The sequence below is a fragment of the Perognathus longimembris genome, chromosome 1, assembly GCF_023159225.1.
Source record: "Perognathus longimembris pacificus isolate PPM17 chromosome 1, ASM2315922v1, whole genome shotgun sequence".
Taxonomy (NCBI): Eukaryota; Metazoa; Chordata; class Mammalia; order Rodentia; family Heteromyidae; genus Perognathus; species Perognathus longimembris.
The window spans coordinates 45,231,317-45,259,304 of record NC_063161.1 but is presented as its reverse complement, the minus strand read 5'-3'; the positions used below and the strand labels follow the sequence as shown (position 1 = coordinate 45,259,304).

General features: G+C 47.2%; 1 protein-coding gene across 3 annotated transcripts; it reads right to left on the bottom strand.

Moving 5' to 3' along the window:
• Timeless (timeless circadian regulator) lies at positions 1-27,792 on the bottom strand. 3 transcript variants are annotated; one of them, XM_048361636.1, is made up of 30 exons: positions 27,700-27,792; positions 16,520-16,718; positions 16,236-16,389; positions 15,995-16,109; positions 15,841-15,903; positions 15,256-15,357; positions 14,918-15,073; positions 14,556-14,689; positions 14,285-14,372; positions 13,729-13,905; positions 12,901-13,118; positions 12,559-12,662; positions 12,054-12,223; positions 8,813-8,950; positions 8,578-8,729; positions 7,260-7,357; positions 7,040-7,166; positions 6,745-6,946; positions 6,366-6,511; positions 5,256-5,341; positions 5,052-5,169; positions 4,865-4,947; positions 3,879-4,021; positions 3,515-3,695; positions 3,364-3,432; positions 3,135-3,253; positions 1,283-1,499; positions 932-1,027; positions 693-805; positions 1-127 (listed from the first exon to the last, which is right to left on the bottom strand). In XM_048361636.1, the coding sequence occupies exons 2-29, from the start codon at positions 16,614-16,616 to the stop codon at positions 732-734; spliced, it is 3,627 nt and encodes a 1,208-aa protein (XP_048217593.1). In that variant the 5' UTR covers positions 16,617-16,718; positions 27,700-27,792; the 3' UTR covers positions 1-127; positions 693-731. The 3 variants fall into 3 exon arrangements, with proteins under 3 accessions (XP_048217593.1, XP_048217586.1, XP_048217600.1); XM_048361629.1 differs by having other exon boundaries at positions 16,520-16,685; XM_048361643.1 differs by lacking the exon at positions 27,700-27,792 and adding an exon at positions 18,430-18,488 and having other exon boundaries at positions 16,520-16,685.
• Positions 27,793-27,988: the final 196 nt, after the last annotated feature.

Genomic DNA, 27,988 nt, shown 5'->3' with positions numbered 1-27,988 from the left:
TAATTTTTCAACTTTAAATGTTTATTACTCAACACAAATCAAATACATTCGTCATCTTGAGAGTATTTTACCCCCTTTCATCTCAACTGTAGGAACTGGGCTCAATCTTCTGTCCTGGGGACAATCACTGGAAAGAAAGGATGAGTAAATGTAGTACTTTCTGAAAATGATGAGGAATCCCCAAGCATTATGTTATAATGCACCCCCATGGCGTGAACCACCTCCAGCAGAAAGCCCAAGGAGCAGACCAACGAGAGACCTATGTGTCACTCACTCCTGCAAAGATTGCATCGGAGGCATACTGCTTAAGACTGGGAAAAGCAGGGACTGACTACATATAAGTCCATTAGCCCTAATGTCTGCAGTTCCTGGGCTGTAGATCTAGGGAAGAGCCCAGGACTCTACTGCTTTCTTTCTTCTTTTTTTTTTTTTTTTGCCAGTCCTGGGCCTTGAACTCAGGGGCTGAGCACTGTCCCTGGCTTCCTTTTGCTCAAGGCTAGCACTCTGCCACTTGAGCCACAGTGCCACTTCTGGCCATTTTCTATATATGTAGTACTGGGGAATCGAACCCAGGGCTTCATGTATAGGAGGCAAGCTTTCTTGCCATTAGGCCATATTCCCAGCCCCATCTACTGCTTTCAATTCAATCAGAGAAGATTCTGGACTCTCCTGACTGATTTAAGTTTACCTACCTAAAACAAATCTATCTCCACCCCTAGGCTTTAGGCTTTTCAATCGTCTTCATCGTCATCCTCAATCTGAAACCGTTTCTTCTTGTAGATTACTGGAGATCCCAGCTCAGGCGCTACAGGAATAACATGAGTAAGAGAGAGAGAGAGAATGAATCTATGTATGTTAAAGTATGTTAAAGGTAAGGCAGGTGAGAGAAGATAGATTAGAAGGAAAAGTAGGTCCCATCAAGACTCCTTACCTTTGCTGCTGTCCTCGTCTTCCTCATCACTGTCCAGCAGTTGCCGCTTCTTGGGCGCCACCTTCTGTTGTTCTTTATCACCAGCAGCCTTCTCCTCTGAAGAGACCACAAAAATCACTAGGTCAAAATTAGGAAACTGGGGAGCTGGGAATGTGGCTTAGTGGTAGAGTGCTTGCCTAACATGCATGAATCCCTGGGTTCAATTCCCCAGTACCACAATAACCAAAAAAAAAAAATTAGGAAACTGGGGGTGCATGTTCTCAAAATACCCTATCAACTCTCTAGACCAATGTATACAGCACACAGTAGTAGCATTCAGGGTGCACGCTAGGATGATCATTAGCTTTTTACCCTCAGAGGCCACCAGGCCTGCTTTCTTTTTATGTGCTGAGAGGACCCTAGGGGTTTCTGCTCCATGCTCCTCCCTGGGACCCTGCTCTCCAGGGACTCTTGGCTCTAGCTCTGCCTGTGGCTTCTCATTCTCTGCCTCCTTTGGTTGACTCAAAGAAGCTGCCACTCTCCGGAGCTGAGTGGGGTTCAGCTTGGCTGGAATTCGCCAGAAGGTTTCCTAGAACACAGCAGACAAAAATGACAATGAACGCAAAGGACCAACTTTGTTCACCAGAGCTTTATATTGTTCATATAAATGCAGAACATAAACACCTCTGATATTTCTCTCTTCCTCTCTGTCTCTCTGTCTCTGTCTCTCTCTCTCTCTCTCTCTCTCTCTCTCTCTCTCTCTCTATATATATATATATATATATATTTGACAGTTGTAGAACTTGAACTCAGGGCCTGGGTGCTGACCTTGAGCTCTTTTGCTCAAGGCTAGCACTTTACCACTTAGAGCCATGGCTCTACTTCTGGTTCCTGGGGGTTAACTGGAGATAAGAGAGAGTCTCATGGACTTTCCTGCTCAGGCTGGCTTCCAACTGTGGTGCTCAGACCTCAACCTCCTAAGTAGGTAGGACTACAGGCGTGAGCTACCACTGTCTGGTGCACCTGGCTTTATGTATATGTAAATATGTGTATGCATACGTATATGTACACACACACAGACACACACAGACACACACAGACACACAGACACACACGTCTTTTTTTCCCCCCAGTCCTGGAGCTTGAACTCACTGTCCCTGAGCTTCTTTTGCTCAATGCTAACACTCTACCCCTTGAGCCACAGCACCACTTCTGGCTTTTTCTATTTATATGGTAACTGAGGAATTCAACTCAAGGCTAAATGCATGCTAGGCAAGCACTCTACCACTAAGCCAAATTCCCACCCCTGTATTTGTATTTTCTAACTCACCTCGCCCCCGTCCCCCCACTTGCCAGGCAAGTTCTCCTCCACTGAGCTAAATCCCCAACACCTATATATTTTAATTGGATAAATATGACCCTACAGTGGTGAAGATACACAAGAGTTGTGAACTTTACTTATCGTTTATAAAATATGACCAATGTCTATCACAGTGTCTACTATATTAGATTTCTAGTAAATACAGTTGTTTACAAACTAATAAATGAGTAGATCCTGGGGACCTCAAGGTATGATCCTTGCTCTCAAGGAACTCACAACCAATAGGAGAAAGACTGAATGTGCAGTCATGCCATGGGATTGGACTGAATGAAGTGAATAAACAAATTTCAGCTGCCCAAGTGGCCACTTCTGCTTCAGAAGTTGAGAGGTTAACAGGGACAACTTCTTTGAGGAAATGATAATCAATCTGACTCTCAAGGGCGGGCGTGAAATTCAACAGGAAGATGGGTGCAGGGAGGGCATGCACGCATGTGGTCTGTGTGCATTCCAATAGAGGAAATGTCGGGATGGACTGTGCAGGCATGGAGAGGCCCATCACGGGAAGGGTGGAAAGTCATCCTAGCTGACGGGAGTGAGCGGAATGGTCATGGAGCTTCCATTTGGAGACTGTGGACTATGTCCTCCAAGCAGTGAGAAACCAACAAGTGCTCCACACAGGGGAGTGACATCACCGAAAGTATTTCAGAAGGATAAATTTGGAGGCAGCATGGAACCTGGATTCAGGGAAGAGATTAGGGAGGAAGCCTGGCAGGATGGCTGGTGGATGGACCGTGGCCAGTGATGACAAGGCAGCGGGGAGGACAGAGGACAATGGCAATAAGGAGGAAGAGGTATTTGACTGGACCAACACGTGCTGGTTGACATGGCGACCGCTGCACTTGCCTGTCCAGAGGTGGGGGGCCGAATCCCTAGTTTGCGCAGCAGCTGCTGAAACTGTTCATTTTCCATCGCTTCCTCATTTTCTTCTGTCAGTGGTACCAGTGGAACAGCCTGGGAGCAGCCTAGTACAAGGTCAACAGTCACATGGGGAAGATGAAAAGAAAGACCCACTCCTCAATCCCACAGGTCCAGCAACCTCCAGTGCTCCTAAAAGTATTGTCTGTTCACCTACCGTCTTCTTCCCGATCATCTGCTGCTCGCAGCAGGCAATTCTGGAGCCACAGGAGTGGAGCAGAAAAGCCTAAAGGAAAAATGGAAACCGTCTGTCCTTCCTCCCATTTCAACCTGCTACCTAAGTTCCCTCTCTCAGCTTCAGGCCTCACCTTCGTCACGCAGGCCTTGGCCAAGGTTTTCAGTTGAAAGAAATGAGCTGCCCTGGGCTTGTTCTGCCTCCCAGCCCTCCTCTTTCTCCTCATCTTCTTCACTCTCTTCCGCTGCCAAGATTTCTTCTTCTTCCTCCAGATCTTCCTGCCCAAAATCTTTCATGGACTGGTCCCCATTAGGCTGAAATTCATTGGGGTACAAGAGGAGAAAAGATGCCAACAGGGGAGACTTAGTGGAGACTTCTAGTTACTGACCACCCCACTGGATAGATCTAGTCAGAACAGCCTGAGGAAGATGGGCTCCTCCTAAGGCCCATTTCACTGGGGGTGGCCCAGGCTGGCTGAGCTAGGGGAAAGTGGTTACCAGGCTTGAGGGCGCTGGCTTCTTCCTCCGTTTCTTGTATAGCTCCTGCCGCTTAGCCACCAACCCCAGTGCCAGCAATTTATCCACTATTCGGGCCCGTGAACGTTTGGCTGTGATATTCTTCATGATATGGCCAAGGACATCTATGGGGAGGTAGTAAATATAAGTATTCAAGAGCAACAAGAGGGAAGATGAGTAAAGAAAATCATGTGTGTGGAAAGAAGCTAGTTCATGCCGGGCACCAGTGGCTCATGCCTGTAATCTTAGCTACTCAGGAGGCTGAGATCTGAGGATCACAGTTCAAAGCTAGCTGGGAAGAAAACTTCGTGAGACTCTTATCTCCAATTAACTACCAGAAAACCAGCAGTGGCACTGTGGCTCAAAGTGGTATAGAACTAGCAAAAAGCTCAGGGATAGTGCACAGGCCCTGAGTTCAAGTCCCATGACCGACAAAAGAAAAAAAAAAGCTAAGGGACAGTACACCCAGGCTCTGAGTTCAAGTCCCAATACTAGCACAAAAAAAAAGGAGGGACTAGGGCTGGGAGTATGGCCTAGTGGCAAGAATGCTTGCCCCGTATGCATGAAGCCCTGGTTCAATTCCCAAGCACTGCATATATAGAAAATAGCCAGAAGTGGTGCTGCGGCTCAAGTGGCAGAGTGCTAGCCTTGAGCAAAAAGAAGCCAGGGACAGTGCTCAGGCCCTGAGTTCAAGGCTCAGGACTGCAAAAAAAAAAAAAAAAAAAAAAAAAAGGAGGGACTAGCTCATGGAGGCATGGCTCACATGGTAGATAGAGTACCTGCTTAACAAGCACAAACCCTAAGTTCAAACTCCAGTACTGCCAAAAGAAAAACAAAAAACAAAACACACCTCAATTCACCCCAAATGACCTTACAAATACAGCAAGTGGCCGTAGAGGTGGGAAACAGCAGAGGATAGACAAGTGTGGCTCCCATCTCAAAGGTTCCCAGAGCTTCCCTTCACTCACCGTCTGAGTCCCGGAACTCCTCAAAAAGCCGCTGCAGCTCCAGCTCCTGATCTTCTGTCCATAGTACAATCTGGGTTCCTTTCCTGTGTGGGGAGGTGTCAGTGGAAAAGGTGTCAGTGGAAAAGGAGTCCCAGGGAAGGAACTGAGGATTTCCCCTTCCGATTCCTTCTAGAACCTGCTCCTCTACCTTTGGAAGTCCTTCACACTGTCAGCCAGCCCCAGGCGTACTAGATGGTTGATGACCTGCTTGCGAGTCCGAGGAGTACTTCTCAGGTGTGCCAAAATGACTTCCACCACGTCCTGACCTGGGTGGGCAGGGAGGGAGGTGAAGAACAGAGCTGGAGCTCAGGCTGCCCTCCTGGGAACCGCCTCAGATCTCACAGCCTCACACCTTCCACATCCTTGTGGGCCAGGTACAGCTCCTGAAGCTGGGCCTCTTCCTCCGGACTCCATACTGGGGCTCTGCGACTAGACGACCTGCGTGGTAAAAGAGGAGGACTGAGTGTAGGTGGCTGGCCTAAGACAGGAGCTTGAACTCAGGGCCTGAGCTCTCTTTTGCTCAAGGCTAGCACTCTACTACTGTGAGCCACAGTGCCACTTCCAGTTTTCTGGTGGCTAACTGGACAGAAGAGTCTCACAGACTTTTCTGCCTGGTTAAGTGTTGAACGGCAGTCCTCAGATCTCAGCCTCCTGAGTACCTAGGATTATAGGCATGAGCCACCAGTGCCTGGCCATTTTTTTCCTCATCTTTTTAATTTTTATAGTATTGGGGTTTGAACTCAGGATCTTGTGCTTGCTAGGTAGCTACCACTTGGGGCCATCCATGCCTCCTAGCCCCTTATTAGTTCTTAAAAGAACAAGAAAGGTGAGGCAGGTAACTCAAAGGAGCCAGTTAGTGAAGCCTTCCCTGCTCCCTCCTTCCACTTAGGGACCCGCAGTGAAACTACAAGATTTTCCATGGGACTATGGAACTTGTCCCTCTAAGGATGGAGTTTTATGAGAAAAAGAGCAATATGAATGGAGATGAGTTGCATATTAAGGAAAAGATGACAAACATTTCTAAGAATCCTCTGGTTTCCTAGAAAAAAATATTTTTTTTAAGATGGGGCCTTCTATGTAGCCCAAGATACCTTTGAACTCATGACCCTCCTGCCTCAGCCTCCTGAGTACTGCGATCTCATATGTATACTACCACATTCAGCTTGGTTGCCAGCATAGTTTGAGAGGGAACCTACAGACTCTCTGGGGACACCCCTCCCACCTCTGTGAAGACCAATGTCAGAGAAGAGAAATATAGCAAAACAGAAGACAGACTCCAGTCCCCATTCCTCTCTTGGGTAACCTCAGGGAAAGCATTCATTCCCTTTCTGGGCCTGTTTTCTTACTCCTGAAAGGGAAGAAACATTAGATGTGATGATATACAAGCGCTTCCAGTTTTGGGCCTCCATGACTTTGCATTATATTTCCCCTCATGTCCATCCTTCCCCATCCCAATGCTCACCCGCTGTCCAGCGAGCTGTAGCCCTCAGTCATCTCTCGGACCACGGCTGTGTTCTTCCAGAATAATAGCTCCACAAAGGCTTTCTGGTTGATGGCAGCCAATGCAAAGAACTTGCCCAGGATGTATTTGGCAAAAGTCACTAGCTCCTATAGGAGAGGGAGGCTGATGATATCTTGGCCCAATTGAATACACAGACCTAGCCTTGGGGATTTCCTCTCCTCCTTCAGACTCTTCTGTCCATCCGCATGCAGCTCACTCATCCTGTCTGCTGACTTTCTTGTCTTCCCTCCTAGCCCTTGACATATCTTAGCCTCCTTTATATCCTAAAATTACACACTTACACACACACACACACACACATTCTGTGGTAGCCCCTCACTTTGTAGGCTCCAGCAGCAGGGTCACTAAGTAGACGGTTGAAGAGACAAAAGACTGAAAGCTGGAAAAGCAGGGCTTCCATTTTGAGGTCATGGGCCAGTCGGTGCAACATCTTGACAACGCAGTGGTTCGTGTGGGCACTATTCTGCTGGTAGCTCCGCAGCAGAAGCACATAGGCTCGCACCACAGTTGAGCAGGCATAGCTGTGCCAAAACAGGAAGGAGAGGGAGGTCAGCATCAGATCCACGCTGCTCATCCTCCCAGATGCAGCCTGGGACCAACTTCTCAGCTCGCACCGTTTCAGATAGTCCAGAAAGTTAAACTCTTTCTCTGAAACATGGACCACCTGCAGCTCCTCTTCCTCCTCCTCCTCCTCCTCCTCTTCTTCTTCCTCTGCAATTCCTTCAGCTGGGCCCTGCTCTCCTATACAAAGAAGGAGATTATTAGATCTGCGGTGCTCACACCAGAGTCGAGCCAGGAGGAGAGATGTGCCGGCATGCAGGGTTGGAGACTTACGAGGAAGTGGAGCAGACAGGATTTCTTTCAGCAAATGCATCTCCTCCTCTGGGGAAATGTCTGGAAAGCCAAACACATCTCCTTCTGGCCATACCTCCCTGGAGGATACACACAACCAAACACCTAGATGATCAATGTACATATCTACACAACGATGTCCAATGTCCGAGAGCCATTCGTGATTATTAAAACACATGTGATGAGAAAGTATTCTCGAAATGTACTGGAAACAGTACTGGAAGCCAGCATACAAAATGTCCCTTCCCTTTCCTTCCCTTCTTCCTTCTTTCCCTCCCTCTTTCTTCCACCCTTCCTCTCTCCTTCCTCCCCCCTCATTTCTCTCTCTCTCTGTTGGTACCGGGGGCTTGAACTCAGGGTCCTCACACACAGCTGATTTGCTGGATCAAAACTGGCGTTCTGGGGCTGGGAATATGGCCTAGTGGCAAGAGTGCTTGCCTCATATACATGAAGCCCAGGGTTCAATTCCCCAGCACCACATATATAGAAAACGGCCAGAAGTGTCTCTGTGGCTCAAGTGGCAGAGTGCTTGCTAGCCTTGAGCAAAAAGAAGCCAGGGACAGTGCTCAGGCCATGAGTCCAAGCCCCAGGACTGGCAAAAAAAACCCACAAAACAACAACAACAACAAAAACTGGTGTTCTATTACTTAAAATATGCCTTCAGACCGATTTTTGTCTGGTTAATTGTAGATGGAGTCCTGAAGACTTTTCTGTCCAGGCTGGCTTTGAACCCTGAGTAGCTAGGATTTCAGGTGTGAGCCAGCAGCACTTCTTTCCCCCACCCCCAGCTTTGAAATTATCACTGTGCAGCCCAGGATCCTCCTGTCTCAGAAGTTGAGGGTTGGGATTACAGGCATTCATAACCATGCCCAGCCCCTTCATTTGTATAAAAGTGTATGTATTATATATACATCACAGAGGAAGAAACTTGAGAAGGTTACTCATCAAAATGTTAACAATAGGCAATGGGGAAGTAGCCCCATGGCTCAAGTGGTAGAGTGCTAGCCTTGAGCAAAAAGAAGCCAAGGACAGTGCTCAGGCCCTGAGTTAGAGCCCCAGGACTGGCAAAAAAAAAAAAAAAAAAGTTAACAATAGTTATCTTTGGCTAGTAGAAGTATCTTTACTTTCTTGCCCCAATTTCTGATACTTCTCAAAAAGAAAACTTCGACTAGCCAATCAATGCTTTCGTGGACTCAGCACTGGGTCTGGGACTTCTCTCTCCTTCATACAGAGAGCCCTGTACCACAGGAAAGCTTACCCACGGCTGTAAGGCCCAGGAGAATGGGGATAGGATGCTTACCGGGCAGACCTCAGGAGGGCCAGGGCCTGTGGGGCCTGGCCAGCCAGAAGACAATCTTGGATCTTCACCATGGCATCTGCCCGCTGCTCTTCCACTGGAACCTCTGAGGCCGCATCAAAGGGAACTGGGGATTCCACATTGAGTTCGGGATCCTAAAGATGGGCAAGACGAGCTGAGGAGGCCATCTACCCAGAGCACTACCCTCAGAAAAGACAGGGGTTCCATCACCATCTACCTGGGCACAGCCTTGCAGCTGCTCAGTCAGGGCTGGCCACATGGCCTCCAGCTCCTCCGGACTATGGAAGACATGGCCAGAAGCAACAGTCTGGTCTAGAACCTTCTTCTTCTTCTTCTTTTTCTTCTTTCGTTTGTTCTATGGGGAAAGAACTGTATGAGGATAGAAGGAGACTGAGGAAGTCTTTTCCATCAATGTCTTCACTATTATATAATGAAATGGTAATTCACACAGTGCCCATTATGCACTGCTCATTGGCAATGGGAAACAACATGAACAGTGTACTTTATTATTTTTTTTTCTGTCTTTTTTATTGTGTGTGTTTGTGCCAGTCCTGGGGATTGAACTCATGGCCTAGGAACTATCCCCGGGCTTTTATATTCAAGGCTAGTGCTCTATCATTTGAGCCACCACAGCTCCACTTCTGACTTTTGGGAGGTCTATTGGAGTTAAGAGATCATAGACTTTCCTGCCTGGGCTGGTTTTGAACCGCGATCCTCAGATCTCAGCCTTCTGAGTACCTAGGATTATAGGAGTGAGCCATTAGCAACCTGGCTTGAATGGTGTATTTTCTTGCCTTTGAGAAGCTTATACTCTACTGGGAGAAGCAGGCAAGTAAATAAGAAATTACATTACAGAGCAAATGACAGCTCTAGTGTGGGTGAGCACAAAATGCCTATTTTCTAGAGTAAGAGTTTGGCAAAAGCAGCAATAATTTAAAAAGCCTACAGACAGAAGAGATGGACTCAAGAATCAAGAAAGATACATGAAAAGTCTTTGTTAAAGGAAATGGTCGGGGCTGGGGATATAGCCTAGTGGCAAGAGTGCCTGCCTCGGATACACGAGGCCCTAGGTTCGATTCCCCAGCACCACATATACAGAAAACGGCCAGAAGCGGCGCTGTGGCTCAAGTGGCAGAGTGCTAGCCTTGAGCGGGAAGAAGCCAGGGACAGTGCTCAGGCCCTGAGTCCAAGGCCCAGGACTGGCCAAAAAAAAAGGCAATGGTCTATGGAAATAAAACCTGAAAGTTTTCTTTTTGAAAATCAGGATCCTAAGTAATTCCATACCCCAATCCTGCTCCCTAAAGTCACATTATGAATCAGGTTATTATGTAGGTACCTAAAAGCCCGAGGAACCCTGGAGGTTTGTGTTCTACCAAAGGAACATAAAATAACTCTTGAAAGATAGGAAGAGGAGCTCTGAAGTCAGCAGATCTGGACCTGAGTACAGATGCCAGCCAGGTACTAGCAAGATCCGGACTGCTGCTCTACCATCTTGAGTCTTTTCCAAGACTCTTGTGGGGATTACACAAAAACCTCAGCACAAAACAAAACAAGACACCCTTAGCACAGTGTCTGACAGAAAGCACTGAATGAGACAGATGCCAGTGGCTCACACCTATAATCCTAGCTGCCCAGTAGGTGGAGATCTGAGGATCTAGGTTCAAAGCCTGCCCAGGCAGGAAAGTTTGTGACATTCCTAACTCCAATTAGCCACCAAAAAGCTGAAAATAGAAGTGAGGTTCAAATGGTAGAGCGTTAGCTTTGAGTGATGAATCTAAGGGAGAGTGTAAGGTCCTGAGTTCAAGTCCCAGTACTGGTATGCACACACACACAATACGTGGATAAGCTAGGTGCTGATGGCTCACGCCTATAATCCTGGCTATTCAGGAGGCTGAGATCCAAGGATTGTGGTTCCAAGCTAGCCCAGGTAGAAAAGTCCCCTGAAGACTCTTATCTCCAATTACTCCAAACCTGAAGCGGTACTGTGACTCAAGTGGTAGAGCAAAAGCCTTGAGCACAGAGGTTCAGGCCCACAACTGACAACAACTACAAAAAAGTGGTTAATACCACAGAGTCTAAATATAAAAATTTCCTTGGCAAAGTCTCATTGATCTATAGTTGCTTCAGAATTTTAGGCTATAGGAAGGTTCTGGTACAAAGTGTGTTTTTGCAAAGCAGAGTGTCCTATGTCTTCAGAATACAGATTCCTTGGTGTTTTCCTCTTATCCTTGGCTTTTCGTTACTGCACTTGGGACTCATGGATAATAAAGGGATCTGGAAATTGACAGGGTCAGTTGAGTTTATTCTAGTTACAACTAATACACAATTAGATCCCTAACTTTTTTTTTTTTTTTGGCCAGTCCTGGGGCTTGGACTCAGGGCCTAAGCACTGTCCCTGGCTTCTTTTTTTTTTTTTTTTTCTCAAGGCTAGCACTCTGCTATTTGAGCCACAGTGCCACTTCTGGCTGTTTTCTGTATATGTGGTGCTGGGAAATTGAACCCAGGGCTTCATGTATATGAGGCACTCTTGCCACTAGGCCATATCCCCAGCCCGATCCGTAACTTCTTTTCTTTCTTTCTTTTTTTTTTTTTTTTTTTTTTTGGGCCAGTCCTGGGTCTTGGACTCAGGGCCTGAGCACTGTCCCTGGCTTCTTCCCGCTCAAGGCTAGCACTCTGCCGCTTGAGCCACAGCGCCGCTTCTGGCCGTTTTCTGTATATGTGGTGCTGGGGAATCGAACCTAGGGCCTCATGTTTCCGAGGCAGGCACTCTTGCCACTAGGCCATATCCCCAGCCCCTCTTTTCTTTCAGTTTCAGGTTTTTCCTATTTGATCATGACACTTCTGAAACATAACCAGGAAATATTAGAGCATAATTTCTGAACTCTAAAACTATGAGTGGCTCAAGGCTCATGTGCTTATTAGCACTTAGTAAAGGTTCACTAAATGTTTCCTAAATTAATTATAGCAAATCAGGAATGAATGTAATGGGAGAAGAAAACTATAGTAGATTCACACAGGCAACAGCACAGACCTCTTGGTCTCATAAGAAACAACCATTCTGCTGTTAGAACTACCCTTTAGTAGGGTTGGGAATATGGCCTAGTGGTAAAGTGCTTGCCTTGCATACATGTAGCCCTGGGTTCGATTCCTCAGCACCACATATATAGAAAAAGCCAAAAGTGGTGCTATAGCTCAAGTGGTAGAGTGCTATCCTTGAGCAAAAAGAAGCCAGGGACAGTGCTCAGGCCCTGAGTTCAAGGCCCAGGACTGGCCAAAAAAACAAAAACAAAAAAAAACTACCCTTTAATAATTACTAAGTAAAGTTACTACTTAGTAGCTACTTTTAGTTAGAGTAGTTCTGACAAATCAGCTTAGCTTGCAGAAATCCTGAGGAGAAAGAGCCCTCTGTCCTTTACAGTCCACTAGAGTTCTTTCCACACGCAGGAGCTGCCCAGTACCTGCACCACTAGGTTCCCACGGCTCCGACAGAACCGTTCCAACATCTTGAGGAAGAGGTGAGTGGTTTCTACCAGGTCACGAAGGAAAGAGCGGGGCTGGTATCGCTCATCAAACTTTCGAAAGAGTGTCAAGAACAGTTCTCGGTACTCCATCACATAGAAAATGTTGTCTAGGAGTGAGGAAGAGAAAGGAAAGGAAGGATTGCTCTGGGAAGCCTGGAAAATGAATATGTAAATGAAAGGACCGAGAACAAAGAGATAGAAGGGGCAACAGTGGCAAATGCCTGTAATTCTAACATTCCAGAGGCTGAGATAGGAGGATTACCAGTTGGAGGCCAGCATAGGCTACACACACACACACACACACACACACACACACACACACACACACACACACACGAGAGAGGCTGGAAAGAGAATAGGCCAACATAGGCTACACACACACACACACACACACACACACACACGAGAGAGAGGCTGGAAAGAGAATAGGCCAAGGCCTCACTTTTGATGATACGACTGCTCTCCCTCACAGTCTCATCCGGGGACATGTCCATCTCATTCACAGTGGCCAGCAGCTCCTGATAGGCCTTTAGGGCCAGATGCATTCTGGGAATTGAGGGCAAAAAATGAAGGATAACTTAGGACACTGGCTCATAGAAACAAGCCCTCCCACCACACAAACACACAGAAAAAGTATTTCCCAAAACAGAATGACCTGCTAATCCTTGCCCCCTAGCCTGACCACTTCACTCTGAATCTGGAAACAGTGTCATCTTAAATTCAGGTATTCAGACTCCCATCTGGCCAAGATAACTGTTCTGACACCAGTAGCTGCCCCACTCACCTGCGTGCCCAGGAGGCAGCTTCTTTACGGTCGGTCAGCATCATTTCATAGTAGTTGGTAAGGTTCTGCTCAATGAAGTGAAAGGCACGGACACTGAGTGTTTCAGAAACCAAGCCTGGGCGGAAGGAGGCAGCTCGGTTGAACGCCATGAAGAAAGCTAAGGCCCACATATAATAGGTCTCATCATGCTGTTGGGCTTTCTCACGAAGCAGGTGATCCTAACAAGCAAAAGAAGGGGGGTGGGGGTGTGAAGCCATGACCTCAGGGCTTCTGAATTCTTATGATGATGGGGTACATCCTTGATACCGCTGGATATTCTTCTCCAGGATCCACAGTTCCCAGTTCTCTTGCTCTTCCTTGATCTGTACACATTCTCCTCCCCTAACTCTGGGGCGATTAGGCCAGAATCTTTTTGATCATGCCAATGACCCACTCCCTCTTGGCATCTTCATGGCTTCTCAGGAGCACTCTACCTTGCAGGGTCAGCCTTCATTCACTCCTAGGTTTTCATTCTTTTTTTTTGTCAGTCATGGGGCTTGAGCTCTGGGCCTGGGTGGTGTCCCTGAGTTCTTCAGCTCAAGGCTAGCACTCTACCACTTTGAGCCACAACGCCACTTCCAGTTTTCCGGTTGTTAACTGCAGATGAGTCTCTTGGACTTTTCTGCCCAGGCTGGCTTTAAGCCATGATCCTCAGATCTCAGCCTCCTGAGTAGCTAGGATTATAGGCGTGGGCCACCAGCGCCTGGACAGGTTGCCATTCTTATCCACACTGGCCCCATCATGCCTCTGACCACTTGACTAGCCCCTCCCATGCTTGCTGGCTCTTACCTTTACTGCACCCATGAGCCGGTTATAGCAGTTCTCCAGGAACTCAGAGCAGAAATCTCTGAGGAAGAGCCTCACATTGAGGGCTGAGCGGCGCTGGATGGACAGCTCCTTGGCAGCCTGGCGACGTTTAGGCAGCCTTCGGGGCTGCTTCCCCAAATCTGAACTGTAGTTTCGGAGCTGGGGGTGTGGGTTGAGGAGTTAGAATTACTTCTAGCCACTACCTCCCCTGTAGTTCTTTTCTCCTCCCTGGTGCTGCAATTCCCTCAGACCCTTCTTAAAGGTTCCCTGCCTCTGATAGGAAGTGAAGTCATCAATGGAGACAATGTGGTGAATACCACAGTGGAAGATGGCTCTACTTCATTTCCAGTCACTGACTTCCTAAACTTAGGAACAAAGAAGCCAGTTGGGGACATGGCTCAAGTGGTAGAGCACTAGCCAAGCAAATTCCGGGCCCTGAGTTCAAGCCCCAGTACCTCAAAAAAAAAAAGGTTCAAATTCAGAGCTGCCCATCTCCTACAACTCCAGTGTTCCCACCCCCAGATGTGCAAATACTCACATTGTGAAGGCCTTTGTGAAAGATGAGGTCCCTCTCCCCAATGGATTTCAATCCCTGGACAATATAGGAGCCCCCAAATCGAGAATGCCTAGAGGAAGGAAAACAAAAGCCAAAGTAATTCCTCATTCTCTGGAAGCCTTATCCTGCTCTCTTTCATCAGCAGCTCAGAGTCAATGAAAGCTTCAAAGTGTTATCCACTCTACTGGCGCCGGCGCTCAGCAGTCCCTGCTGCAGAACTGAACATCAACAGGGCAGAGCAGCTGCTGTTCACCTGTTGCCTCGCTGGAGCGCTCGCGTCTTCTTTTCTGCCATCTCTCGCTGGCGCAGCACCTCCAGTTCTGTCACATCCATGTTCCGCTCCTGGGCTATGCGTCCCTGCCCAGATCCTGCCAGCTGCTCAGGGTTCTAGATTTGGAACAAGAAGGAGAGAGTGAGGACTCTCATTCTTTATCCTGAGCACACTCCTATTGGGGATGGAACGGAATTGTGACAGGAGCCTGGACTGAAGACATGCCTTCTCTACCCCCTGCCCTGTGTTCCCTAGATGATCCAGCCCTTAGGATTATAAAAGCAGTTCTGGTCAGGTACCAGAACACAGATGGAGGGTACTAGGGCAGTAGGCCAAGGTGTCACCTGGTCACGAAACATAAGGGAGACAATCTCTAGCACATGCAGGCTCCACTGCTGCTCAGCAGATGAGCTGGCCAAGAAAAGAAGCAGGTCGTCCAGGCCACTGAGGTGAATCGCCCAGAGAAGCTGGTCATGGACACTGGCATCATCATCGATCCTCTGTGCAGTGAGTGGCAAGGAGAGAAAGGGAGCATGCTCAGTTCCGTGGCCAAACCCATGAGTTTTCCAACTCATACCTGGTGCCAAGGTTCCTCCCCAAGACTTGTGAGAATGCAGGAAATCTTAAAAAGGACAGTTCAACCGAAGCAAATGTAGGAACTCAGATGTTCCAAGACCCTCACCTTTTCCTGGTCAACGTCTGCTGGAACATGGAGAATATTTCTGACCAGCAGCAGGATCCGCTCAATCAGCATGTTGTCTTCCTCCTGCCGCTCCTCCCAGCCCTAGTCAGAAAAAGAGAATGAGAAGGAGAGGATCCCTGTGGAAAGCAGGTGACATCCACCCAGGCTGCGGAAGACAATCAGTATTAAAAACAGAAGAGTTCAAAGCTGAGCACTGGTGGCTCATGCCTGTAATCCTAGCTACTCAGGAAGCTGAGATCTGAGGATCACAGTTTAAGTCAGCCCAGGCATAAAAGTCTGTGAGACGCTTATCTCCAATTAACCAGCAAAGAAAAGGTCAGCAGTAGAGATGTGAATCAAGTGGTAAAGCCTTGAGTGAAAAAAGCCAAATGAGAGTGCAAGGCCCTGAATTCAAGCTTCAGTGCTGGCACAAACAAACAAAACCCAGAGTTCAAGAAGTTCTGAAGAGGCTGGGACACTATACAGTGGAGTATCCTATTCCCAAGATATCCCCATATAGGGCTATCTCTAGACCCAGCATCTCCTCTGCACAGGGCAAGTGCAGAGTGTTGAGAGCTCACTCACCAGCTGCAGCAGCTCGTATAATGTTTCACTGAGGACTCCAAAAGCCTTCTCACTGGCGAAGGCCTGCCAAATGGAACAGATCTTACACGGTACCCATCTCTTCTTCCCTTACTGTCCCAAATGCTGATGTGGGGCCACTGAAAGAAGGCCTCACCTCTTTGTAAGCCTGCAGATAGCCTAGCACTTGCAGAAAGTGGTGCCGCATACTGGGCTCCTTAGGCACACTGCCGAAACAAAGCAAGGCTGGTTGTGTCAAGTTCACCATCAGTCTGGGGAGACGATGAAGGAGAGAGAAGTAGTTAGGTGCCTTACCAGGCACAATCGCAACCAACACAATGCTTAAACACAAATGCAGCTACACACATGGTGAAAACCAAAAGGCTGAGAAATGAAACCTGATAACAGCGTCAAAGAGAGGCTTGTCCTGGCGGTGCTGGGTGAGGATGGGTAGAAGGTCACTCTGCAGGATCTGGGCTGCCCCCAGCTGCTGCCGCACATCTCGAGTCTCATCCTCATGCCTCAGGTAACGGATCAAATCTTTCACACTCTCTGAAGACAGACAGAATAACACTTGTACCTAGAGCCCTGGAAGAAACTCCACCGAAGCACATGTGGTTCCTGGAGACAGATCTCCCGTCAATGAAGTTTTACCTGATTCCTCAAAAAAACACTCACTCACCTAAGCAATCTGGTTCCTTGTGGTATGTGTCTCCCTCCAAGTAGCCCAGGGCACTACATGTGGCTAGAAGTTCACAGTTCATCATGTATAAGTCCATACACCAGAGCACCAGCCAACAGGGAAATAAGGACTATGCAGACGGAAGAGATGGAAAGTCCGATGAAGCCTATAGAGACAAGGGAAGAATGCAGAGTCTTTTCTGTAAAAAGGAGAGAAGAACAAACAACTTGTAATGCTGTGTATTCTGAGCAATATCTTCAAATGTTCCTAGTTCCAATGATAATTTCTTGTTTTGTTTTGTTTTTGTCAGTCTTGGGGCTTCAACTCAGGGTCTAGGTGCTGTCCCTGAGCTCTTTTTACTCAAGGCTAAGTGTTCTACCACTCTAAGCCACAGTGCCACTCTGGCTTTCCTTGGTAATAATTGGAAATAAAGTCTCATGGAGCAGGCACTGGTGGCTCACGCCTATTATCCTACCTACTCAGAAGGTTGAGATCTAAGGACCATGGGCTTGAAGCCAACTTGGGTAGGAAAGTCTGTGAGACTCTTATCTCCAATTACATCACAGAAAAAGTGGTGCTGTGGCTCAAGTGGTAGAATACTAGCCTTGAGCTAAAGGAGCTAAGGGACAGCACCCAGGCCCAGAGTTCATGCCTCAGGACCGCCCCCCAAAACCAAAACAAAACAAAACAAAAGTAACAAAAAACAGAAAACTAGTCTTATGGTCTTTCCTGCCTGGGCTGGCTTTGAATTGCAATCCTTAGGTCTCAGCCTCTTGAATATCTAGGAACCACTAGTGCCTGGCTGGTTTTTTGTTTTGTTTTTGTTAGTACCTGATGGAATACAGGGCCTCATGCATGCTAGGTAAATGTACTATCACTAAGCTACGTTCCTAGCCCCCTAGGGCCAAGCTTAAAACTTAGCTTTAAGCTAAGCTTCTACCAAATATAACCAGTAAGCTCTACCCTATAAATGGGGCAGGTACCTGCTCCATAGTGGGAAGAAAGGTTAGCTAGACAAGGGCATGAACTCTGAGACTTTCACCTCAGAAAGCTGTGCAGCCTTAGGAGAAAGACAGTAGTTTATCTCTCCCTCAAAATGGTCAGTCAGATCCAGTGCCCCCCCCTCAACTTTTGTAACTCATCAATACACAGAACAGCCTGAGTGCTAAAGGAATTAAGAAATCCCAATCAAAAATAAATAAATGAATAAATCCCAATCATACAATAATTCTATTTAGGATTTGATACATCCTGGAGCCCTGTGGTTTCTGAGACTGTGAACAGTGAAGAGAAAGTTTTTTCATACTCATCTTTTTTTTTTTTTTTTTTTGGCCAGTCCTGGGACTTGGACTCAGGGCCTGAGCACTGTCCCTGGCTTCTTTTTCTCAAGTCTAGCACTCTACCACTTGAGCCATAGTGCCACTTCTGGCTTCTTCTGTTTATGTGGTGCTGAGGAATGGAACCCAGGGTTTCATGCATGCTAGGCAAGCACTCTACCACTAAGCCACATTCCCAGCCCCAGTTTATTTTTTGAGACACGATCTTGTTATATAGTCAAGGATAGCTTCAAACTCATGGTCGCCCTGAATGCTCCTAAATCCTCCACCTTCTGAATGCATCAGACATGAGACCACACCTGGCCAAAATTACCCTCAAACCCTGGTAAGCTCAATTGTAGTCGGTAGGTAACAGAATGGAGACAAATGGGAGTGAGTAGGAACCAGTTTCTCCCTGTCACTTCCTCTCCCCAGAAGAACCGTCTCCCTTTTCTGAAGCACATGCTATTTATTTGAATCCCTAAACCCTTGCCAATAACACAGGGACAGGCTGAGCCTCCATCCATCCATCCCAGACTCCTCAGGCCTGGACACTGACCCCATGGACATACACGAACACATGACATTCTCTACCTGGTCCGGTGTCAAGTCAGGAATACAGTTACATTCATCAATCCTGTCCAGGACACACCTTCAGCTACACGGCTGGGGGGCCCTTAACAGCATCCTTTACACAAGAAACCTTCACTGGCTTGAGGACCTACCTCTAAATTTGGACTCCACCCCTACTCCTCCACAGGAAATGGCTAGCAAGTCTCCTAAGGACTAAGGCTTAATGCCTGATGCTATCTCTATGTTTATGTAACCAGTCTACTTCTTCAGGTAGCCTATCCCTCTACCCCCAACCAGTGCTAACCTACTTTCTGAATGCTGGGCCCAGCAACACAAGGAACCACTAAAACACTCACTGGGTGATCCGAAGAACTAGGAGACTTCCCTTTGCTGTTCATTTTCAGGGACCTGCACAGCCAGTCACTTAAGGCTCTGATGAGGCAGCTGCAGTGTATGCAATCTCTGACTCCCCTCAAGACACATGGTGGTTTCCAGGGAAACCACTGAAGAGGTATGTGTGCATACCCCCCTTTACCACACAGACACAATACATGCACACACATATACCTCTGCATGCACATGTGCAAACATCCCCAAACTGAAGGCCTTCCCTGATTGTTCTCTTTGTGTGACAGCCTAAGAAGCTGACAAAAAAGATAGCAGGAAGCCAGGAGCTGGTGGCTCACTCCTGTAATCCTAGCTGCTCAGGAGGCTAAGGGCAAGGATCATGGTTCAAAGCCAGCCCCAGCAGGGAAGTCCATGAGACTCTTATTTCCAATTAATCACCAGAAAATCAGAAGTGGCACTGTGGCTCAAAGTGGTAGAGCGCTAGCCTTGAGCAAAAAAGCTCAGAGACAGCTTCCAGGCCCTGAGTTCAAGACCCACAACGAACAACAAAAAAGGCAGAAAGCTACAAGCTGGTGGCTCAGCCTGTAATCCTAGCTACTCAAGGAATGTGAGATCTGAGGATGACAGTTGCAAGCAGCCCAAATAGGAAAGTCTGTGAGACTCATATCTCCAATTAACCACCAAGAAGCCAGAAGTGGGTGTGGTTCAAATGGTAAAGCAAAAAATTTCATAGACAGTACCTAGGCTCTGAATTCAAGCCCTAGGACTAGCACACACAAAAAGCAAGGCTGTCTCAATGATAAAGATTTTCCTACAATGTATAGGCCCTGAGTTCAATCCAAAGCACATAAAGAAGAAGACCAAGAAACAAAAAGGAAAATAAAAAACAGAAGAAAAAACACAAAGATAGGGCTGGGAATGAAGCATAGTGGTAAAGTGCTTGCCTAGTATACATGAAGCCCTGGGTTCAATTCCTCAGCATCACATACACAGAAAAGCCAGAAGTGGCATGGTGGCTCAAGTGGTAGAGTGCTAGCCTTGAGCAAAAAGAAGCCTGGGACACTGCTCAGGCCCCGAGTTCAAGCCCCAGGACTGGCAAAAACAAAACAAAATAACAATGTGCCTGGTGCCAGTGGCTCACGCCTGTTAATCCTAGTTACTCAAGAGGCTGAGATATGAAGATCACAGTTCAAAGGCAGCTCAGACAGGAAAGTCCATGAGACTCATCTCCAAGTAACTACCAGAAAACCCAAAACCCAAAGTGGCACTGTGGCTCCAAGTGGTATAGAACTAGCCTTGAGGGAAAAAAAAAACTCAAGTACAGAGCCTAGGCCTAGTTCAAGCCCCCAGGCCAAGCACAAAAAAAGTACAAAGCTATAAAATGGAAGTTAGCACGTTTTCCTTGTAATGAGGGGGCATCTCGCTCTGCTACTAAAAAGTATGAAATGATAGTCTTCTAACAGACAAAGCCATGTCTAACATAGTCCAGATACTTGCTCAGCCTCCCCTTTATCTTAGTTTCTCCATAGACCAATTTGTGTGTGGGTTTTGGTAGTACTGGGATTTGAACTCAGAACCTTAGTCCTAAATCAATTTAAGTAAGGATTCAGTTCTTGCAAAAACAGCCTCCAACCCCTGCTTTCAACACATTACCTTACCTGAAAGGCAAAAATAACAGAGGGGTAACAGCCACCATTCCTGGCTACCAAAGTGAGAGGTGTAGTGAATGGAAACAGGGAAAAAGCAGTCCTGGCAGATGGAGAAAGGCAAGAGGTTATGTAAGAGAATCGGGACTTCGGCTCTAATCCCTGGCAGTTTTGAGTGGGGCAACCACCAGCATAAAGGAAGAACTAGGTCAGAGACTTATTGTAAAGCTCCCTTGGGCCCATTCATTAGAACTGGGATAAAAGCACTTTCACCAGGAGCTCCAGCCCTCCCTGGTAGAAACACACTACTTAAAAAATCACCCAGGGACTGAAAACTTAAGAGTTCATGCTCCTTTCCTTTGACCTGGAGGCAAGAGGTGTTTCTTTTTGTCTTTTTCCTTTCTTTTCTCTTTTCATCCAGTTGATGTTACTCACTCAGTCTATCTGGCCTCATCCTCCTCTCCTTCATTATTTATAATCTGGTTATTCGTATTGCACCTACATCACATATATCCTCCCAACCCATTCCAGTCTGATCTATGGCTTGATTGGTTGGGATTCTCATCCAGGAACGCAAACACACGTGTCTCAAACATAAAACTCCCCTCAGTTTATAGTGGCGATCTCCTCTCCTTCCTTCTTGATTACCCAAAGCCTCTCTGAGCTTCACGATTCAGTTCAATCCAGAAGTGAGCCTTCAGCCAGGTGGGAGCAGATGACACAAACCACTCTATACCTGTACTACTTCTTCTTCTTTTTGTTGTTTTTCCAGTCCTAGGGCTTGAACTCAGGGGCTGAGCACTGTTCTCTGGCTTCCTTTTTGCTCAAGGCTAGCACTGTACCACTTGAGCCATAGCACCAAAATCCAGCTTTTTCTGTTTATGTGGTGCTGAGGAGTTGAACCCAGGGCTTCATGCATGCTAGGCAAGCATTCTACCGTTAAGCCATATTCTCAGCCCACCTGTACCTCTTACTTCAGCACCTAACTACTTTCTGCAGTTCCCAGAAGAGTTATTTTTTCCTAGAAAATCACTGTCTAACACATTTCTAAATGTATGAAATCCAGAGGCTTTCACACAAGAGACATTCAATTAGTGCAGAGACTTCAGAATGTAACTTGGTAATATTCAGAAGACAGAGTCTATTCCCAGCTTCTGAATCTGAAAAGGAAAAGGATACTGTGGAAAGGCCTGCTCAGACTTCTCAAGAAAGAGCTTGCCATTCGGCTGCAAATGCAGTTGGTAGACAGCAGACAGGATCTACTTCAGTCGTTTTCTTCCCAGACAGCCTTCCCATACCCCTTCCCCACCATGGCTAAGCATAAGAGTATGAAGTCTAGCCCTTTCTGTCCAATGAGGTGTGTGTTTGTTTTTTTTAATAATTACTTATTTGTTGTCACAGTGATGTACCAGAGGGGTTACAGTTTCATACATAAGGTAGTGGGTACATTTCTTGTACAATTTGTTACCTCCTCCCTCCAATGAGGTTTTATTAGGCACTTTCTGCTCCAGCATTCCCCACTGGATTGGATGAGACTATCCAATTGCCTCGTGGCCAGAGGCTCTCCCTGCTTCCAAGCCGGCTCCTTCCCTCCTTCTCCTAACTGAATCAGGCAAATCCCTCAATGAGCATCTGTATTTTTCTTCCTTTTCTGAGCTGGTACTGGGGCTTAAACTTAGGGCCTGCACACTTTGTCATTCAAGGATGGTACTCTACTATTTCAGCCACAGTTCTACTTCTGGATTTTTGGTTGTTTACTGGAGATAAACTTCTTGTGATGTTCCTGTCCAGGAAGGCTTCATACTTGATTGATTCTGACTTCAGCCTCCAGAGCAGGATTACACTCAACTTCAATAAATGTCTTGCACCTAACTCAATCTGTCTCCATCCTACAGGATCTGAATTGACACAGAGAGCTATCTTCCTTCTCTCCTCACACAGTCACTGTGGGAATCTAATGAAATCACTCACATAAAAGTACTTTGTAGGGCTGGGGATATGGCCTAGTGGCAAGAGTGCTTGCCTCGCATACATGAAACCCTGGGTTCGATTCCCAAGCACCACATATATAGAAAACAGCCAGAGGTGGCGCTGTGGCTCACGTGGCAGAGTGCTAGCCTTGAGCAAAAAGAAGCCAGGGACAGTGCTCAGGCCCTGAGTTCAAGGCCCAGGACTGGCCAAAAGAAAAAAAAAGTACTTTGTAAGCTGATGGGGTGAAACAAAATTAAAGCGGGGTACAGTGGCTCAACCTGCACTCTAGCAGGTGGAAGGGGAGGTGAGAAGATCTCCAGTTCAAACCCAGCCCAGGCTAATTATCAAGTTAGAGACCAGCCCAGGCAAAGCCAGCAAGACCTTATCTCAAAAATAAAATGCAAAAGATCCGTTGGCATGGCTCAAGTGACAACATGTTTGCCTAGTATGTGAAGCTATAAATTCAAGCCTCAGTACTGCAAAAGCCAAACACAGAGACCCACACAGACCCACAGACCCCCCCACATACACACACACACACACACACACACACACACACACACACACACACACACCAAGGAAATCATTTCTATAAACCCTAAAATAATCGTCTCTTCCTGGGTGCCAGTGGTTCCCAGATATAATCCTAGCTATGCAGGAGGCTGAGATTTGAGAATCAAGAATCAAGGTTTGAAGCCAGTCCTCCCAGTCAAATCTGCCAGACCTTTATCTCCAAGTAAACAACAAAAAGCCAGAGCTGGAGGCATGGCCCAAGTGATAGGGTATTAACTGTGAACCAGAAAGCTGAGTGGGAGTGGGAGGCCCTGAATTTAAGCCCCAGTATTGGTGGTTAAACAAAAATTGAGCTGGGCGCCAGTAGCTCACACCTGTAATCCTAGATGCTCAGGAAGCTGAGCTTTGAGGATCTGGGTTGAAAGCCAGCCCCAGCAAGAAAGTCTGTGAGATTCTTATCTGCAATGAATCCCACCAGAAAACCAGAAGTGGCACTGTGGCTCAAAGTGGTAGAATGCTAGCCTTGAGTGAAAAATCTTGGGGACAGCACCCAGACCCTGATTTCAAGCCCCATGACTGACAAATAAATACATAAATACATAAAAGCATCTTTTCCTCATGTACTCTGTTTTTGTTGCATCATTATACTTTGAACTCCTAATGATAGAGACTATTGTTTCCATTTTATAGTTGAAGAAACAGATGCTTGGAAAGAATAAACACCGATGGGTAGTAGTGGCTCATGCTAACAGCAACTCTGGAGGCCAAGATCTGAGGAATGACATTTGAAGCCAGCCTGCAGACAAATCTGAGACTCTTATCTCCAATTAACCAGCAAAAAAAAAGCCAGGCAGGAAGAATAGCTCAAGCAATAAAAGCACTAGCTGAGTGCAAGCTAAGTTCAGATGAGGTTGAGAGTTCAAGCCCTAGTACTGGCACAAAAGAAAACAAAACTAACAAATAAAAAGCCCAACTTGTATGTCTCTGAGACATCTTGCATTCTACATGGTCAACACTGAATTACTGAATTCACCATCCCCTACCATCTCCACTTCTGTTTTAGATCTCTCAGACTGATACTATTTCCTCACTGTTCAAATTAGGAGAAACCTGTGTGGAAACTTGGGAGTCACCTCCATCTCCCTTAACTTGCTTAAGCCCCTCTATCCAGCCCTGTCTATTGGCTATGCTACTGCCTTAGTTCACGTTCTGAGCACCTCCTGCTTCGATGGCTCAGTTTAGCAGCCTAAACTTTTCCCTGCATCTCTTGAGTTTTTTGTATATCTTCTTAAGGCATTTTCTGGACAGGATCTCCCTGTGTATCTCACACTGACTTGCTATGTAGCCCAGGCTGGCCTTGCATTCACGATCTTTCTGTCTCAGACTTGCTAGTGCTGGGATTACAGATGTACTCCACCATGTTAACCTTGTCTTATTCCCTTAAATCTAACAAGATAATTACCTGATTTGTCCACATCCCCACCTCGCTTAAAAACACTTCAGCAGGGTGCAGTGGTTCACACCCATAGACAGTCCTAGCTACTGAAGAGGGAGAGATTGAGAAGAGGATCAAGGTTCAGGTCTAGACTGGGCAAAAAGTTTGACAAGATCTCATCTCAACAAACAAGCTGGGTATGCTGGTATGTACTTGTTGTGATCCCGTCTACACAGGATGTCATAGATGGAGGACTTTGGTTCAGACAGGACCTAAAAAAGCAAAATGGGGTGGAGGCATGGATCATGTGACAGAGCACATGCCTAGCAAACACAAGGCCCTAAATTCAAACCTCAATAACAGGGCTGGGAAAGTGGCTTAATGGTAGAGTGCTTGCCTAGCATGCACAAAGCTGGGTTTGATTCCTCACTCAGCACCATATAAACAGAAAAAGCCAGAAGTGGAGCTGTGGCTCAAGTGGTAGAATGCTAGCCTTGAGCAAAGAGAAGCCAGGGACAGTGCTCAGGCCCTGAGTCCAAGCCCCAAGACTGGCAAAAACAAACAAACAAACAAAAAAAAAAAACACTCAATAACAGCATGTCCACCTCTCTCTCTCTCTCAACACAGACACAGACACACAAACACACAGACACACACACACACACAGTGAAAACAGCAATTCCTCCTGACTTCTGCACACAGAAGCAACCTTCCTCCTCTGTGTCTACTTTATGCACAGACTTCCATCATGGCGCTTAACATCTCATGTCGAATATAATAGTTGATTATTTAAAATGTCTTTCTCCCCTCATATACCTTAGATTCCTTAAGGACAGGAATTGGTTCCTTAAGGACAGGAATTGGTTACTGGATCAAAATTTCCAGAATAGGACTTGGGCAAAAGTATTTTGAAAATGCACCTCATAGCTGAGCACGGTGTTATATGCCTGTAATCCCAGCTGCATGGCAGATTGAGGCGGGAAGATCCCAAATTCAATCTCAAATTCAAGGCCAGCTTAGGCAACTTAGCAAGATCTCATCTCAAAAATAAAATGAAAGAGCTGGGACTGTAGTTCAGTGGTAGAGTGCTTGACTAGCATGTACAAGGCCCTGGGTTCAATTCCTAATAAAAAAAAAAAAAAAACCCTACAAGGAGGGACGGAGAAAAGAGAGAAGAAAATGCTCCTCAGGTGAGTCTAACTCAGTCCCCTGTTAACTACTGCTCTAAAATGTAAACTCTTGAGCTCAAAAATCATGACTAGCATAAATAAGTGCTCAATAAATGTGGTACTAAACTGACCTAAACTAATCTAGAAGTTGAGATAGAAGAGGGTGTGGCTGAAGATATGGAAGCATAAGGATGTAAGGTGGTATGAGTGAAGAGGGAGGAGTAAGGAAGCCAGGAAGAACTTTGTTGTACTAGGGTTTGAACTCAGGGCCCTGTGTTAGTTAGACAGCTACCACATGAATCATGCCCAAGTCCTTTTGGCTTTTATTTTTCAGTGTCTTTTGTTTGTTCTCCTAGGCTACCCTTTACCATGGAGCCTCCTTACCTTTCCCTCCCAGTAACCTGGAGTAACTGGAATTGCAGGTGTGTACCACCATACCCAGCCCCAAGGAGAACTTATTAATCAACCTGTAACCCCTAACTACAGAAGATTCCTATATACATGTTTTTCCTACTGGGGTTGGAAGTTTGAACTATTCATCTCTTTACACTGGTGCTGACCACAGTTCATGGAACCTATCAGGAGCTCAGTAACCTTTATTGTGTAGTGACACTGATAATAGAGGAAGGTACAACACATCAGAAGCACAAGGGAAGACATGACCAGCTTGGCCCAGGGAGGGCTGGATAAACTGCATTTCAGAGCCACAATGAACTCTGAACTCAAAGAGGAGCTCACTAGCAGAGAATTGACAAGAACTTGCAAATAGGGAGCCGGAGGAGCAGAGTGCTCTTCCGGGTGGTTGGGAGTCAGAGATAAGATGAGAAAAACATCAGGGCTTACAGAAAATGAGACCCAGTGGGTCAGGGCCCGACCATGCAAGGCCACCATGCCCACCTACACATGCCTGGCAGTACATGGTCAAAATAAGAGTTGCACGGTTAGTGTGAACGGGAATGGTCAGACTTTTTAAAAAGGTACTAGGGCAGCACACAAGTCAAAGTAAAGAACAGACTTGATGAGCCTGGTGCCAGTGGCTCAGGACAGCAATCGTAGCTACAAAGGAGGGTGAGATCTGAGGATCACGGTTTGAAAGCAACGCTGGCAGGAAGTCCATCAGATTCTTATCTCTAAGTCGCAAAAAGCTGGAAATAGAGCTGTGGCTCGAGTAGTAGATCACTACCCTTGAAAAACAGCTAAAGGGGGGGCTGGGGATATAGCCTAGTGGCAAGAGTGCCTGCCTCGGGTACATGAGGCCCTGGGTTCGATTCCCCAGCACCACATATACAGAAAACGGCCAGAAGCGGCGCTGTGGCTCAAGTGGCAGAGTGCTAGCCTTGAGCGGGAAGAAGCCAGGGACAGTGCTCAGGCCCTGAGTCCAAGGCCCAGGACTGGCCAAAAAAAAAGAAAAACAGCTAAAGGACTGGCCAAAAAAAAAGAAAAACAGCTAAAGGACTGCACCCGGGCCCTGAGTTCAGCACAGCACACAACAACAAACCCTCTGAATTAGTGTCTACTCGTCTAGCAGACAAATTTGAACAGAGATTTTTATCCTGCAACTTTGCACCCCAGGGGAAAAGACCAGAGTATCAAATTAAAGGGAGGGGGGAAAAGATTTATATCAAGCAGCTGCGATTTCAAAGTGCTAATGACCACAGAACTGCACTTAAAAAAAAAAAAATATCATCTGGGGGCTGGGGATATAGCCTAGTGGCAAGAGTGCCTGCCTCTGATACACGAGGCCCTAGGTTCGATTCCCCAGCACCACATATACAGAAAACGGCCAGAAGCCGCGCTGTGGCTCAAGTGACAGAGTGCTAGCCTTGAGCAAAAAGAAGCCAGGGACAGTGCTCAGGCCCTGAGTCCAAGGCCCAGGACTGGCCAAAAAAAAAAAAAAAAATCTGAACCGGATAAGGAGTTCCGAAGTGGCAGTCCTCTGGAACGTTCTGCTCCGGCCCTTGACCAGCTCAGCCCCGCAGGGACTGCGCGGCGCCGGGACCTTGGAACCACAAAACCCGACTTCCCCCGGCCGCCGCGCCCAAGCGAAGGGGAAGGCGCATGCGCGCCGGGAACCCCGCCCCCTGCCTTTAAACACTGCGGCGGGACCACGAACGCTGCGGCCGGGCCGCAGGACAGCGCTGCCTGGCACTGCCCGGCAGCTGCAAAGGGACCCAAGGCCACCGGCGGCCCCCTCGCCACACTCACTCACCCGCTCTCCGCGGGCTCTCCCGAGCCCCGCAGAGCCAGCAGCCCGCAGGCGCCCGCTCGCAGAATTTCCCGCCACGCAGTATGGCTCGGCCCGTTCCGGCCTGCGCGGGAAGTGGGGCGGGGCGAACCGGGATGGTCCATCTCGCTGCAGGACGGAGGGGGGAAGGGGCGGCTGGGGATGCCGTGAGGAGGAGGGAGGAGAGTACCGGCATTGTTTTTATCTGAGTCAGTCCCCTGTGATCATCAGAAAGTCACAGCGCTATGGATTTCTTGTTGCATTTTAGTGAAAA